Source organism: Panthera uncia, chromosome F1 (assembly GCF_023721935.1).
Source record: "Panthera uncia isolate 11264 chromosome F1, Puncia_PCG_1.0, whole genome shotgun sequence".
Lineage (NCBI taxonomy): Eukaryota > Metazoa > Chordata > Mammalia > Carnivora > Felidae > Panthera > Panthera uncia.
In genome coordinates this window covers 11691929-11709000 of record NC_064813.1, presented here as the reverse complement: position 1 = coordinate 11709000, position 17072 = coordinate 11691929, and the positions used below count along the sequence as shown (strand labels likewise).

Genomic DNA, 17072 nt, shown 5'->3' with positions numbered 1-17072 from the left:
GTAACGGATGGCAGCTACACTTGTGGTGAGCCTAGAGAGGGTGAGTCACTATGTTATCCACCCGAAAGTAATGTGACATTATCGTGTGTCAACTATACTCAAAAAAAAATTTTTTTTTAAAGGATACATCTAAATCTTACATGAAGGCTAACGAATTAAAGACACCAAATTATGGAGTTTTTAAAAATTGGAAACATTACAGGAAACCAAAGACAAAGCAAAAAACCGTCCCTACCCCTACCAATTTTTCTAAAAAGCATAGAAATAAAAAATTGAAAATTCAGTCCTGTGCCCTCCCCTGACTCATCTCCTAGTGCTACGCACTTTTAGAGTGTGTGCAAGTCTTCCAAGTCTCATTTATATTTACAGTCTCACAAATCAAAATTTTATGATACACTTTGCTTTTTTTTCCATTTAACTCTTCAGAGACTATTTCTAGGTCATTACATTTAGATATTTCTTTTCAAGTAGCTGCATAGTGTTCTGCTCAGAGATAATTTATTAAATCCTCAATTGTGGGTATTCAGCTTGGCTCCGATATTGTTCTATTCACTACCAGTGCTGTAGTGAACATGTTCGTTCTGTAGGAGAGTTTCTGAAGAGTGGAATCTATGACTCACTGGGTGTCCAGAGTGAAATTTCTAGTTAAATGTGCAAAAATTAACCTCCCGAAAGGTTGTATCAATTGATAGTCCCTCCAACAGTGTGTGAGAGCGAATGTTTACCACATCCTGACTAACACTTTATGTGGTTTATCTTCTTAATTTTTCTTCATGAGTACATATGACCATGTGTATATTCTGTGAATTTTCTGTTTATGGTCTTGACTGAATTATTATAACTGAATGAAGGGGGCAAGAGCAGATGTGGGGAGAGCAACTGAAAAGCAGATGTAGTTGTAGATGAGGGAGAAAGGATAGTGACTCGGGCTAGAATTGTAACAGGAGAGGGGGAGAGAGGGAGGGGGAGAAAGGGAGGGAGAGAGATACGAGTCATTTAAGATGTTCTGAAATACTGACTGGAGGAATTTTGTAATGAATTAGATACGTGTGTGAGGGAGAATGAGGTTTAAAGGGAATATACCAATTTTCTCTTCTGAGGAGCTCGGTGGACGATGGTGCCACTCACTGGAGCAGTAGAGAGTAACACACTGGTGGAGGAAACGGCTATTTCAGTTTTTCACTTGTTGGGTTTGAGGTACCTACGAAACATCCGGGTGAAGCTGTTGAAACGTGACTGGAGAGATGTATTTTATGGTTAGCGTGGGGAATGAGAAGATTAGTGATTTCAAAGACTAATGGCCGCCCTCCATCCCCAGTTTGTGGGGATGTGGCTGTGGCTGTAGGACTGGGTGTCGAGGGCCCCGGAGAAAGGCCTAGAAGATGAGAAAATGAGAACTCTGTGAGGCTGGATGTTGAATGACCAGGGGTCGTGACATTAAGGGAGCCAGATGGTGTAAATGTCAGAGGAGTGTGGCTTTACTTAGAGGAGTAGAGGCATAGAGTTCTGAAGAGTATGAAGGGGTGTGTCCTAACTTCTGCACCTGACCTGTGAAGTACTTGAAGTTTGGCAGGAAATGCGGAGTCTATTTGGGAGAGGAAAACTGCGTCTTGGGGGAGAGTCCGGATTTGGGTAACACAGGAGGTTTAAGTCCAGGGCCCTCTCGGTACCTTGTGAGAATGGACATGTTTAGGAGTTTTTATATCTTCGAATGGGAATCACGAGGGAGAAACTAGGGAAGTTTTTGAGGGAAGCGGGGAATTCAGGCTTGGGAGGGGAGAGGCACAGCACGTTGCTGTAATGTTGAAAAGTGTTGCAGACAAGAGGAGCGTGCGTTTCAGTGACCAAGAACAACACAGCTGTGAGTGCACTGCCTGCAGTTTCCCAGGGGATGGGGGACCCTCAGGCTTCGTGGCACGCAGCCCAACATAATATTTTTGTAGGGTATTTATAAAAATAAATGTACGCTTCAGTGTTCTATTGTGTCCTACTTGGGGATAATAGAAACTTCGAACTGGGGGTGCCCGGGTGGCTCAGTCAGTTAAGCGTCCAAATTCAAAGTGACAAAATTCACAGAAGTTCTTGAGAATACGATTCATTTATGATACGGTTTCTCATTAAAGTTAATCTTTGAGACAGACTTCAAATCAAGAAAAAAAAATTCCGAAGGGAAATACATAACCATGATGCCTTTTAACGTGAACATTTTTTGAAATAAATTACGTTCAGCCATGGTTCATGTTTTTAAGGAATACAATTCAGAGCTGCTTTTTAAAGAAAAACACTTATTTATTTATTTATTTATTTATTTGGAGAGAGAAAGAGAGGGAGGGAGAGCAAGCATGAGTGGGGGAGGGGCAGAGAGAGGGAGAGAGAATCCCCAGAGTAGGTTGCGTCCGTTATGCTTAGAAACCTCCAGTGGCTTCTCGTCTCAAAATAAAACCTGCCTGGTGGTCCTGCCGTCGCCTACCGTAGCCTTCTTTCACTTCGTCTCCTACTACCTCTTTCCAGCCACTTTGCCGTAGCTTCACTTTCACTTCTTTGCTGTTTATTGAGCATACCAAACACAGTCTCTTCTCAGATCGTTCGCTCTTACTGTCACCACTGCTTGAAATACCCTTCCTCCAGACAGCCAGTAACTTACCCCCTCTCTTCCTGTCTACATACCATCTTTCTCCTCACCTCCCCCATATTTCTCTCTCTCCTCACCATACTTCTCTTTTGAATCTGACCTATCAATCGATCGATCCTGTTTTCATCTTCCTCATCTAGAGTACCACTGCCCAGTACAACTTTCTGTGATGATGGAAATGCTGTTTGTGGCGTCCAGTAAAGTAGCCACTGGCCACGACATGGCTATTAAGCGCTTGAAATGTAGCTAATGTGAGTGAAGTACTGAATTTTAAATTTTATTTAAGTAGCCGCGTGTGACGAGGACCACCGTGTCGAGCAATCCCAGAATACGGAAGAGGGGGAACCTTGGTTTTTTCACCGATGCAGCCCCGTACCAGTGTGCCTGTATATACTGTATGTGGTAGACAGCTGTAAGTGCTGAATGAATAAATGAACAGAGATACCAGTAAATCCTGGTCACCTCTGAATCCTTGACTCTCTTGATCTCGAATTCCAGCATGAACCCTTTTTAGTCATCTCCAGCCCTTCCCAGGCTTCTAGGTGTTCAGCGAAGATCCTTAGGTCCATGGGTCCTCTTCACAAACTTCAGCATTGCAAATCAAAGATCCTAGGTCACATAAATTATGTAAATTAAAATGGAACACACTTGGCAATGGGAGTGATAGATAAAGGAAAATGCAAGATGAAAGAAGTGTATGCTCTGTATCGTAGAGCTCATGTTTGGGGAAGTATTAAATGAATACATAAAGGAAAGGTCCTTTGCGTTTTAGCCAGGCATCCATAGGATGAGACGTGCTTTCCCCTCACGCCACATCTGTCCCTTTGCTTTCTTTATTCTCTCACAGAGGAGCTCTTTCAACTGTGAAAATTCCCTGAAGATAGGATCCATCGTGAAGTTTGAGGAACTGTATATACAATAAGCTACTCCCACTGGCTTTTACTTATGACAAAATCATCACGGCTGTTATCCTGATGAGAAAATTCTTATGGTTGCAAATCCTTATGGCCGCCCTCCATAAGAGTAGTTACAGTTTGGAGATGAGCTTGGTAGTTAGATGCTCTTAAAAGTTAAAAACAAAGACAGAATTTAAAAGAAAGGATGAATAACAGAAGTGTCAGATCATTAGTTTTCCAACTGCATTCCAGGGAGCGCCTTCAGGAATTGCTACAAAGACCTCAACTCCACTCATATTGCCTATCCCAATCTTTCTTCAACCCTGTTTTATTTTTTGTGCCATTGTGAAAAATTACTTTACTTGTCAAAGGGCTCTCATCATTGAAAAGTTTGCAAATCACTGCATTTAAACCTTCTTCATTTATTGCTTACCTCAATAAGACTTTTGAAAGGCGCTGGAGGGCAATGAATACAGTGTTGGGTTTTCTGACGGGGGGCAATCAGTGGTGCGAGTCAAAGGCGATATATTTTGTTTGGATGCTAGGAGTGCAGGTAGCGAGGTTGGCATTATTAAGAAAAATTGATGAGTGGAACACATATTCTTGTAGGGTCCTATAGTCAGGGCCTCAGAGAGCTGTTTTGGTGTATTGAAAATTAAATAAAGCTTGTTTTTGTAACCAGCAGGAAAACCGAGATCCACAACAAGCTTTTCGATTATGGCTTAAAAAAAAGCACGAAGAGCAGCTGAGAGAAAGAAAGACAGAAGAACTACGAAAGCAGGAGGAATGTTTATTCTTCCTTAAAGGGACCGAAGGCCGCGAAAGGGCCTTTAAACAGTAAGTCACAGGCAGGGCATGTTTCCCCTTTTCTCACAGTCATTGTAGAGAGTTATATCGTCGAGAAAGCTTGGAAAAAAAATACCACAAAATATTTTATTGCTTATATTACATATCTATTCAGTTTTAAGTCCACACTTCTGAAACCTGAGAAAACTCTTTAGCTCCATACTATGCATTGTATCTATATACCATTCTTTCTTTCTTCAAGGTATTTTCTATTTTTTATGTTTATTTATTTTTGGAGATGGGGGAGGGGCGGAGAGTGAGGGAGACAGAATCCCTCATAGCTTCTGGGCTGTCAGCAGAGAGCTCCGTGTGGGTCCCAATCTCACGAATCGTGAGATCACGACCTGAGCTGATACCAAGAGTGTGACGCTTAACTGACTGAGCCACCCAGGCGCCCCTCTTCCAGATATTTTCAATACCAAAATTATTTTATATTTCACCAGTCTGATAACCTTTGATAGCCTGCCATTTATTTTATTTGTTATCTTGTTCACTTCTTAGAGAAACGGACCAAAGACTGTTTACAGCTTCTCTTATACACTCCTCAGAAAAACTGAATAAAGAGTTGCATTTCCCAAGAAATATTTTTATGTAAAGACAGACAGGCTGAGGAGGAAGATCTGTACAAACCAAATGGAAAAAGAGATTTTGGACACATACTTTCAAGGCAAACCTGATCTTTTCAGTTACCTGGTGGATACTTTGTATTACCTGACTAATTGTGAGGAAACAGACCTGGTTTCAGAATTTTGCCAGCAGGCCTTGGGAGAGGCAATGAGTCCAGTTGTTTGAAGTTCCTTTCTTTCCTGTCTTTTTTGCTGTCTCTGTCTTTGTTTCTGTGCTTCTTTCTTCCTTTCCTTTTTTTTTTTTTTTTAACATATAATTATCATAACAGAAGCAGTAAATGTGCATTGTGGAAATGGAGGCAGAAAAGTCACATTTTCATCACCCAGAGATCACTGTTAGTACCTTAGTGCATATCTTTTCTCTATACATACATTTATAATTTTAAAATATAAATTGAGATCATACTGGTTATACTGTTCTGTAATCTGCTTATTCTTATTGACGATCTCATCTAATACCCAGTCCAGAATCCTATTTTTTCCCAGTTGACCCCTAAATGACTACAGTTAATTTGCTCAAAGTAGTGTCTAATTCAGGACCACACAACCTTGGCTTAGATGCTTCAGTCTATTCAGTTCTGACACAGTTATTTCGTTGTTTAGGGTTATTTCTGAAAACAAGTGTGTATACACACGCATACCACATATATACTTTCATCTGTGTGTATACAGTTATTTGGGGGTTATTTTACCTAAGCAAGGTTATAGATTCAAATTGGTTAGAATGTGGACTCTTCTTCACCATAGAGCACATTAATGTCTACCAAGAACGAGGTAACCTACCTTTCTTTCTTTCTTTCTTTCTCTTTCTTTTCTTTCTTTCTCTTTCTTTTTCTTTCTTTTTTTCCTTTCTTTCTTTCTTTTTTTTTTTTTAACTTAAATTTTAGTTAACATTTGATGCAGTATTGGTTTCAGGAGTAGAATTCAGTGATTCGTCACTTACATACAACACCCAGTGCTCATTGCAAGTGGTAAGGCAATATTTCTGTATGTTGGTATTCTTAACCTAACTGAGCCATGTTTTAGAATACAGCTAGTTGCAAAAAATAAGTTATTTGGAATCTATCAAATACTTGATTGCTTAGAAAATCATATTAAAAAAAAGAATAGGACCTTTATCACATGTGAAATATTATATTTATTACTAAAAACCCAGTTTTTTTATTTAGCTGGCAGTTTCATTGTAAGAGAAACTTAATTTTAAGTATTTGATTGCAAATGTGACTGTGCTTCCTTGTGCGATCATAGGGGATAAGTCTGAAATTTTTCAGTTAGTACTTTAATAATTTTTGTTGTGACTACAGCATTTCAATGTAAAGAACTCAATTTCCTTTAATAGCCTGCAGTAGTAACTTTACAGCAAAAGAGAGGTGTATACTCACCAGTTCTGATCATATCTTTTTCTGCAGATGGCTACGAAGGAAACGGATCGAAAAACTAGCAGAGCAACAAGCTGTCAGAGAAAGAACTAGACAGCTCCGACTAGAAGCAAAGCATTCTAAACAATTGCAGAGCCACCTACATATGTCAGAAGCCAAAGCTTTTCGTTTTACTGATCATTATAACTGAAAGTATCTTAAATACTTCATTTGGAAGCTGCTACCCTCAGAATTTTGTATATCATTTCTAATGGCCTGTGTGCTTTGGTCATACTCGAAATTATGGAAATGCTATTTATCTTTTGGTGATACTGACAGTGAATTTATCTTTTTTTTTTTTAACACTAAACAAAATAAATTTCTTCCCTCGCATTGCTGTATTGTGTTATACCGTAGTCCGTGCAACAAATTGAATAACGAATGAACGCTAGATTCCTTTACTTGTAATTTATTGGCATTTCTAGCTGGAAAGAACATAAGAAAGGGACAAATTTCTATTCTTGGTCTCTCTTATTAAAAAAAGATGGCAATAGAACATTTCATAAAGCTGTAGTGACCTCTTAAACAAGCCTGGTTCAAGGCCTTAAACAAAATCCTGCCTATGACAACTTTGAGTTTGAATAGCTGTGGCAAAAGCTGAGGAATAGGGTGGGCTTACTTCCTCATGTTCTTTACAAAATGAAGATAGTAATTATGCATCCAATTTTGGTATGTTACAAAATTAGCTGGCTCTTATTTAGAGTTTATGGTGTACATGGTATTGTTGGAGATGCTTTACGTAAATCATTTGCTTTAATCCTTGTAACAACCCTACTGGTCTTGTTTTGCAGATGAGGAAACTAAAATATAGAGGGGAGCAGTTTGCTCACAGGCTGTGATCTGCATGATTGCAAAATCTTTTCTCTGAGGCATGTTATAAAGTTTACATACCTTGGTAGATGTGAAATATTTAAGACTAAGACTATACAGGAATCTGACATGTGGAGGAACAGTACTCAAAATGCGTAAGAGCATTTAAAGGGTGGAGGACAAAGGCACCCATACAAGTGTGATTGGAGACTGGAGAATCAGTGTAGGAGTTCTGTTAAAGCTTCAAAGGACACGGCTCTCGTCAACTGGGTATTCGTACTTTAATCACTCGACCCTAAATGAGAAAACACAGAATCATTGAATCCTGTCTCAACTTCTTATGGCACTTTCAGCATACACCAGATAATTTAAAATTCCGTTATAACTAGTTTGGGTTGCTTACAGTTATCGTTAATGATACAAAGCAACTTAACATTTGAATATTCCACAACAGTTTTACAAAAAAGGCTGTTGGAATTTTGATAGAGATCACAGTGAACCTATAGATTGTTTTGGGTAGTACTGTCATTTTAATAAAATTACCTTCCAACCCATAATAGCACAGATGTCTTTTCATTCAGTGCAGCAACACTGCTGCAGTTTTCACCGTACAAGTCTTTCACCTTCTTGGTTGAATTTATTTACAGATATTTTATTCTTTTGGATTCCACTGCAAATGGAATTGTCTTCTTAATTTGCTTTTGAGTTGTATATTCAAAAACAAACAAATGAATTTTTGCATTGATACACTGTGAAATGTTGCTGAATTTATCAGCACTAGAGTTTTTGTAGATTTCTTGGAATTTTCTACATATGGGATAACATCACCTGTGAATAGAGATAGTTTTACTTCTTCCTTTCCAAATTGGATTCCTTTTCTCTTTCATGACTGATTACTTTGGCTAAGACTTCCAGTATAGTGTAGAATAGTGGTGATAAAAGTGGGCATCCTTGTCTTGTTCTTGATCTTAAAAGGAAAGGTTTTAGTCATTCACTATTGAGGATGATGTTAGCTGTGGGGTTTTCCATAAATGCTTATAAAGTTGAAGTTCGTACCACTCTATTCTACTTATTCCTATTCTTTGGTCCCTATTTTTCTGAGTGCTTTTATCATAAAAGGGTGTTGGATTTTATCAAAAGTTCTTTCTGCATCAAGTGAAATCATCATGTAGTTTTTCCCTTTTGTCCTCTTATATGATGTGTGTATATCCTATACGTATGATATACACATTGTGTGTGTGTATGATATACTACATTGGTTGATTTTCTTATGTTGAACTACCCTTGCATTCCTGAGATAAATACCACTTGGTCATGGTATATAATCCCTTTACTGTGCTGTTGTAGTTTGCTGGGAATTTGTTGAGGAACTTTTTCATCTATATTCATAAGAATATATGGCATTGGAAAGTTTTTTTTGTTTTTTTTTTTTGTTTTTTTTACCGATTTAATCTGTTATAGGCCTGTTCACATTTTCTATTTCTTCTTGTGTCAGTTTTGGTAATTTGTGTGTTTCTAGGGATTTGTCCACTTTCATCTAGTTTATTTGTTGAAGTACTATTACTCCTTTTTGTTTGTTTTACTTATTTGAGGTTGGTAATAATTCCCCCACTTTCATTTCTGATTTTAGTTATTTGCATCTTCTTTTTTTCTTAGTCTGGCTGTAGGTTTGTCAATTTTGTGGGTCTTTTCAAAGAACCAATTTTCTATTTCCTTGATACTGTTTTTATGTTCTCTATTTTATCTCTGCTCTAGTTTTGATTTCCTTCGTTCTGCTAGCTTTGGACTTAAGTTTGCTCTTTTTTTTCTAGGTCCTTAGGTGTGATGTTAGGTTGTCGATTTGAGATCATTTTCTTTTTCTTTTGTTTAGCTCAATTAATTGTTATCTTTATTATTGTTACTATTCTTGACATTCTTCAACCATTGCAGAAGTGTGCTGTTGGCTTGTGGTTATGAGTATATGCACAATTTTTTGTGTGTGTGATAAAATATATATAACAAAGCTTACCATTTTGGCCATTTTTAAAATGTTTAATTCAGGGGCATTAAGTATATTCATATTGTACCACCATCATGACTTGCCATCTTCAGAATTTTTCATCATCCCAGCAGACTCTGTAATAATTAACTCCCTGTTCTGCCTTCCCTTGACTCCCCATAACCACTATTCTACCTTCTGTCACTATGAATTTATTTCATGTACCTACACTGTGTCCTTTTATTTCACTTCGTGTAACGTATTAAAGGTTCATTTATGCTGTAGCATATACCAGATTTTCAGTCCTTTTTAAGGCTAATATTCCACTGCACATATATACCACATTTTGCTTATCAATGGATAATCAAATGGATAAGGATGAATGCATCCATCAAAGGACACCTATGTTACTTTCACCTTCCTTTTGGCGACACGAATAATGCTGCTGTGAACACTGGTATACAACTATTTGGGTCCTTGCTTTCAATTCTTTTGGGTGTTTACCTACAAGTGAATTGCTGGATCATATGGTAATTCTATGTTTGATTTTTTTTTAAATTTTATTTTAGAAAGAGAACGTGAGCTGGAGAGGGGCAGAGGGAGAGAGAGAATCCCAAGCAGAGCTCGGGATTCTTGACGCAGGGCTCCATTCCACGACCTGAACTGAAATCAAGAGTCTGATGCTCAACCGACTGAGCCACCTAGGTGCCCGTGTTTAATTTTTTGAGGAACTACCATACTGTCTTCAACAGTGGTTGCACCATTTTACATTCTCACCAGTAACGTACAAGGGTTCTAATTTCTCCACATCCATGTCAATGCTTATTTTCCTTCTTTGATAAGTGGCCATTGTAATGGGCATGAAGTGATACTGATTAATGATGTTGAGAATCTTTTGATATGTTATTGGCATTTTGTACATCTTTGTTTAGGAAATGTCTCTTCATGTCCTTTGCCCATTTTTTAATTAGGTTGTTTGTTTTTTGGTTGCTGAGTTGTAGACCTTTATTCTGGACACTAGACCCTTATTAGCTATATGATTTGCAAATACTTTCTTTGGTTCTGTAGGTTGCCTTTTCATTTTGTGGATACTGTCCTTTGATTAAAAAGTTTTTAATTCTGATGAAGTTAACTATTTTTTTCTCTTCTTGCCTGTGCTTCTGGTGTCATATCCAAGAAATCATTGCCACATCCAATGTCATGAAGCTTTTCCTCTATGTTTTCCTCAAGTTTTATGCTAAGTAAACCTAAAGGAAAGGCTGAAGAATCAACTATAAATAGTATAAGTTAGAGGAAGACTTGACAAGCACATTAAATCAATATACAAAATAAAGAATGTAGAGAAATTTATTGCCATTTCAAAGTATAACTCTGATGAGTCAGACAAAAAAAACCATTAAGTTGACATTAAAATATGTTATTTGACCAGATTTGTCTTCAGAAGATTTCTCTTTTGATAGACAGTTCTGCACCTACTATGGTGTAATCTGGTGGAAACATATTGTGGATATTTTTAAAGACCTATAAAAAGGGTGTTTTATGATGGTGCATCATAAACAATTATTAATTAATTGATGGATTTCATTTTTCATTTTGTACAATGTTCCAGAAAGATTCCACTTTCTCTACCACATTTTATATCAAATTGGATATTCCTACTGTGTTGCATTTGTCAAAATGAGCTCAGTGGAATCTGTTTTCTTTATATATGTCAAGTTGCACCCATTCAAACTATGGCATTCCCCACACAAAACCAACATAATATGTTTTGCTGAAACACTTGCTAATGTGCTGGTAAAATACTTTTAATTTTTCTAACATGTAGCATTTGGTTTTAAAACATTAGTCCCTTCACCCATAGTATTTCCATGAGCCTCCTTTGTAGCCCCAACAAAATCACCAAAAAGGGAATGGACACTCCCTCCACCCATCCCCCTGGCTATTATTCCTTGAGAGTAGGGGCCAGAAAACTTTCTGTAAAGGACCTGATAGGAAATATTTTAAGCTCTGCAGGCCATACAAGCCCTGTTGCATCTATTCGATTGTACTGCTGTGGTGTAAAAAAACAAAACAAAAAACCAGAAACTAACCAGAGACAACAGTAAATGAGTGGTGTGGCCGCATATGACCCACCTTGCATTAAGAGTACCAAAAGTTAAGTCTGCTCATATTAAATACACAGCAAGATATAACTTAGGGCTTAAAATAAAGGTGGAATCTTTTTCTTTCAGAGTCCTTTAGGAAAAGCATCATACAGTGCCTGCAAAGTTAACATCTCCTTTAAATATAGCTACACAGTTTCCTTCTTTTCTTACCCTGAGATACTTATTAAGAAAGGGTAATCTGTGGTCCAGTACATAAAACATCTTTGGGGATATAGATTACTTAAATAGAAAGTGTTATTACTTCTACCATTGTAAGACCTTCAGCTCCCAGAGAAGCAAGTGCCTGTGGTGTGCCTCCGACACACTGAATGTTAAAGGACGATAAGTTCTCCCTGGCAGTGGTTGCAGCAATTGAAAGTTATGTTTTCATATCTAGTATAGGGATGAAATCGTCCAATATTTTTCTTTGTAGCAAGCAAGGTGGTTGGTGAAGACTCAGAAAATGGGTTATCAGGTGAGCCTTCTGTACAGGTAACTGGATCTAAAATGCGTAGAACCTAGGGAAAACAAGAGGTAATGTCAGATGAATGAATTAGGGACTGTAAAAGCCCTTGGCTTTATTGATTAATATAAGTACTTATAAAACCCCATTTCATTCACATGTAACTACCAGAAAAAATAACATCTGAATGATGAATTTGATTGGTTAGAGAACTTCTCCCTTTTCAAAAAGCTCTAAATTATGAACGGTGTCTAGTTATGACATTACCTAGGTTGCCTAGTTTTCAAAAATGATGAAATTAATGTTCTTTTATGGATATTGGTGAAAAAGCATGAAAACACAGAAGAAAATATGATGGTTATATCAATTTAAGTGGCATCAGTTTTTCCCTTAACCAAAAAGCACCCACCACCTTCCTTCTATGATCTTTCATTAACTGCCTGGAATCAGGATTCTGCATTCTTCTACTGAAATTGTATTTCAAAGTTTATAATGAGTTACTTGTAAAATCAATGGCTTTTCATGCCTCTGTTTCTAGTTTATATGCAACATTTTATGCTAACAATCATGTTCTTGTTCATGTTCTTGTTCATGTTCTTGGATGTCATAGAACCGTGCTCTCTGAATTCTTCTGCTCTGACACGTCCTGTTCTACGACCCACAACAGGAGGAACCTTTGGGTTGAATACAATTCTCCAGTGAAGGGCAAGGATAACACGCTTAGTTCATAGCTCCTGTTTGTCACGCTTACATTCGCCCAGCCATATTCACAGGAGGAGGATGGGTCGTGGTGCAAATGAGGTAGGCACTGCAGTTGGAAAGGAACTGGGAAAAGCAGCAGGGGAAAGAATGTTCTTGCTTTCTTGTGCAAGCCTGTGCCTTATGTAAGGAGCTTCCAGATGTGGTTGGATGTGCCTGTCTCTCTCTCAAGTTGTCCAGCAGGTTTTTTTCCTTCTAAATTACCAACATACCCAAAGGACTAGAGCTAATTTAAGAATGTCCTGGCACCATTTAAGGGCCACTGTTCTATTTTGGGACCTTTATTTTTCAACTAGATTGCTGCTTTTTCCACTGAGTTTTTGAGACCCTATTTTTGTAAAATTTGGTTGGGTGCTACAGGACAAGTAAAGACGAAGGGCTTAACGAAAACTTGCTCATAAATTTAGAAGGGAAAATAAGAAAAGTACTGAGATACTCTGTTATTACATTCTGTCTATAGAGAGAGAAACCACATACCAAAGGAGTTCAGTAGAAGGAGACTGAGATACCAGTACAGATAGGTTTCTGGATTTTAGCCTGAAGGTGACGGGGAAGGATTTTAAGCAGGATACCTTTCAGACAAACATGTTATATACTCAGTTGGAAGAGACGGGAAAGGGTAGGCATTAAAAGCAGACATGGGAAGAACAAAGAAAGGGAGTTTACTACAGTAAGCTAGCTAAGAAATGATGACCTTGAAGCAGAGGGGCTGAAAGGTTCAAGAGACCCTAAGAAAGGAGGACTGTTAGGTATGTTAACTAAGAGAACGTGGTGGATAAAAGATTGGGAAAAGGGGATCTAGAACATGCCCGCAGGATACCTAAAATCGTACAGTAAAACAGAACGGTCAGAGAAGAGAAAAGCCGGGAAGGTGTGCAGTTATGTAAGCCAAGGGAAGTGCGTGTTTCAAGGAAGTTGTCAGTTATACCACATACTACCGGCAGCAACTGAATAGGCAGTGACACAGCTTCCCAACAAGGAGAAGAGAAAGGATAAAGATGATGAATTTAGGGGCACCCGGGTGGCTCAGTCAGTTAAGCATCTGACTCTCGATTTTGGCTCAGGTCATGATCTCACGGTTTCGTGAGTTCGAGCCCCACACGGGGCTCTCTGCACAGGCAGCACAGAGCCTGCTTGGAATTCTCTCTCTCCTCCTCTCTCTGCCCCTTCCCCACTCACGCTGTCTCTGTCTCTCTCTCTCAAAAAAAAAAAAAAGATGATGAATTTAGTTTTGGGTATGGATGCATTCTGTAAACAGCTGAGCACCTACTATGTGTATGGGATTGCTGTGTCAGATCTTGAGGAAACATAAGATACGGTCCTCACCCTCACGGAGCTTGCAGTTAGGGAGAGAGGGGGCGAATCAAACAACTGCAACCCAACACGGCAAAGAGCTATCACAGATGAATGCACAAAACCCAATGGAAGCCTGGGGGAAGGTCCATCCGAGTTTGCCAGGGAGATTCGGGGAGGGCTGATTCTTAAAGGTAGAGAGGTGCTGCGAGGACAGTCCAGGCAGAACGTATACACAGAGGCTTGCAGTACAATGGCATGTCTGTGCAATGAGACGTGGTTGAGGCTGCTAGGATTTGAAGGGCACAGTGTAGGGACACCTGGCTAATAATCCTTGAGAAGAGATGGAATAAAGATTTTGAAAAGCCTTCTATATAATATGGAAGAATTGAGACTCAATAATGAGGGAGACTGGGAGCTGTGTGAACAGGAATACCAACACAAGTGGATTGACTTTTTCCTTTTTTGTTGGACCGGCATTTAAAAAATAACTCTCTGTAGAGAGAGACTCTAATTGCAGTAGAGGATGGCCTGGAGGCAGGTAAAAAGCGAGGGCTATTGGTAAAAAGGCTACTGCAATGATTGAGGCTGGAGGATAGGTGTTTGAACCTGAAGAGGGGACAAAATAGAAGGAACTGATAGGATTTGTAAAACCAACAGGATTAGGGGGATGAAGAAAGTAAAAAAAAATGGTACCATTTACTGAGAAATTACTATATTTTGGAATCTTCTATGAGCTTTATATGCCTTATTTTATGAAATACTTAAAACATCTATATAGAGGTATAGTTCACTAAGAGGGAGTACAGGGGGAAGTGGGTTCTTTTTCTTTTTGGGGGGAGGGGGAAATGCAAATGCAAAAGCAAGGAGAAAAGACCAGTTGTCCTATCTTCAGCTGTGTTTGAGATGCACATATGGAGGTGGCAAGCTGGACAGGTCTCTTGAACCCAGAAACAAATATCTCCGTCGAAGTCCCAAGCACGGAGCTATGGGAACAGGATAGTCCCTGCAGAATACAGAAAGTCTGTTATGAGAGGAAAGGCTCAAGAGTGGGCATGGGAGGAGGATGCCTCACATCCTTGCAAAAGACTGAAAAAGAATGGTCACGGAGTAGTGAGGAGTCAGAAGTATATGGTGTTTCAGAAACTAAGGGAGTTTGAAAAGCATGGGGAACAGACTCCTATGGAACATCAACATTTAAAGGAGGAAAAAAGGTGATGAGGAGGTGTCCTGAGAGGGAGTATGGGGGCCAAGAATGAGTGAGGTCAGAGAAGTCGAGAGGATATCAAGGAAGGAGCGCTGACACATGAACTAGGGTAATAAAGTGAGGAGGAGTTAAGATGGCAGAGGAGTAGGGGGACCCCAAGCTTGCCTCCTCCCTTGAACACAGCTAGATAAATATCAAATCATTCTGAACACCCAAGAGGACGTGAGGACCGAGAGAACAAAATTGCAAGTCTGCAAGTAGAATCCTGGAAGGTAGGAACGACAGAGAGTTGATTTGGGGGAGGTAAGAACTGCGTGCTGTGGAGGGGAGGGAGCCCTGCTTATGGAGACGCAAGGTATTCTAAGCAGCAGAGTACAAAATCTGATGTTTTACAAGTCCGCCCCCGCTGGGGTGGTGCTTGGCTTAGGGGTGACCCCGCAGGGAAGGAGGGTGGAGACCTGGGACTGGACAGCATGGTCTGAGGATCCCTTGGGTCGCACGGGGAGAAACGGTTCCCCCGTTTTTGGGCGTGGTGGCAAGGCCTCTTGGGGACAGAAGGACAGGTGGTGCCGGTGTGCTGTACTGTTCCCAGGCATAGGACTGGGGGTGCCGGCTGAGGGCAGCGAGCCTCCGAGCCACCGTGTGGCTGCACGACTGCTTCCCCGGCACGGGCCGGAAATGGCAAAAGCTATGCAAGACCCTCTCCCGGAAGTTCAGCACACGCCATCCTGCGTGAGTCCCTAAAATCTAGGGTTTAGAAACCCAGCTGGGTGCCTGCGATAAAGCAGCTGGACACAGGCAGGGTGAAGGTAGGAATCTGATGGAATCCTGGGACACGAGAGTGGGGACTGTTCGCTCTTCTGTGAGGGGGACTTCTGAAGAGTGGCAGGCACGAGTTCTCCGCTCGGGGGATGAGGAGAGAACAGGGCAACACCATTTGCCACCTGCCCGTCAGCACCCATCCACCTCAGTGAGCTGAACAGTGCCGCCAAGAGGAGACTGGAGGGGCCTAACGCCGAGACCCCCCCACCTGCACTGACGCGTCTCTAGAGGGCAAGTTGGCCTGAAAAAATCAGTGTGGAAGGCCCTCTCTCCAGAAGACCAGCACAAACCCCGTGCACGCACCGAGTCTACGGATCACAGAGTGCTGCAAAGCTTCAGATCTAGGGGAAATAGGCTCTAGTTTCCTTTCTTTTAATCTTTAAAATATTTGTTGATTTATTTACATATATTTTACTTTTATTTTTTGGATCTGGCTTCTTTTAACAAAGAGTACAAAACACACATAGGCTGTAGCCTTTTTTTTTTTTTTTTTTCTGGACAAACTTCCAAACTCCTTCTGTGAGGCTAGCATTACCTTGATTCCAAAACTAGACGAAGACCCCACTAAAAAGAATTATAGGCCAATATCCCTAATAAACATGGATGCAAAAATTTTCAACAAGATATCAGCAAACTGAACCCAGCAATGCACTAAAAACTATTCACCATGATCAAGAGGGATTTGTTCCTGGGTTGCAGGGATGGTTCAATATTTGCAAATCAATCAACATATATACCAAATTAATAAAAGAAAAAATAAGAACCATATGATCCTCTCAATAGATGCAGAAAGAGCATCTGATAAAATATAACATCCATTCTACCTCAACATCACAAAGGCCATATACGAAAGACTCACAGCTAATATCATCCTCAAAGGGGAAAAACTGAGAGCTTTCCTCTACAATCAGGAACAAGACAGGGATGTCCTCTCACCATTACTTTTTAACACAGTACTGGAAGTCTTAGCCTCAGCTCTCAGACAACAACAACAACAAAATAAAAGGCATTCAAAGAAGAAGTAAAACTTTCATTATTTGCAGACGACATGATACTCTATGCAGAAAACCTGAAAGACTCCACCAAAAAATTGTTAGAACTAATACATGAATTCAGTAAAGTTTCAGGATGTAAAATCAAGGGACAGAAATCAGTGGCATTTTTATACACCAATAATG

The 17072-nt window shown here is 39.7% G+C and overlaps 2 protein-coding genes across 4 annotated transcripts in view; one reads left to right on the top strand and one right to left on the bottom strand.

The window, feature by feature from the left end:
• CCDC181 (coiled-coil domain containing 181) overlaps window positions 1-6751 on the top strand; it is a 28107-nt gene extending 21356 nt beyond the window's left edge. For 2 of the 3 annotated variants that reach the window (XM_049633873.1, XM_049633874.1), the window contains exons 5-6: window positions 4211-4365; window positions 6410-6751. In XM_049633873.1, the coding sequence (XP_049489830.1) occupies window positions 4211-4365; window positions 6410-6569 (315 nt within the window). In that variant the 3' untranslated portion in view covers window positions 6570-6751. The remainder of the gene's footprint in view (window positions 1-4210; window positions 4366-6409) is intronic. The other variant, XM_049633875.1, reaches the window with a different exon arrangement.
• A 3784-nt stretch (window positions 6752-10535) lies between these two features.
• The window catches only part of BLZF1 (basic leucine zipper nuclear factor 1), a 30082-nt gene continuing 23545 nt past the window's right edge, over window positions 10536-17072 (bottom strand). Inside the window, exon 7 of the mRNA XM_049633876.1 lies at window positions 10536-11868. Coding sequence (XP_049489833.1) covers window positions 11683-11868 — 186 coding nt within the window. The 3' untranslated portion in view covers window positions 10536-11682. The remainder of the gene's footprint in view (window positions 11869-17072) is intronic.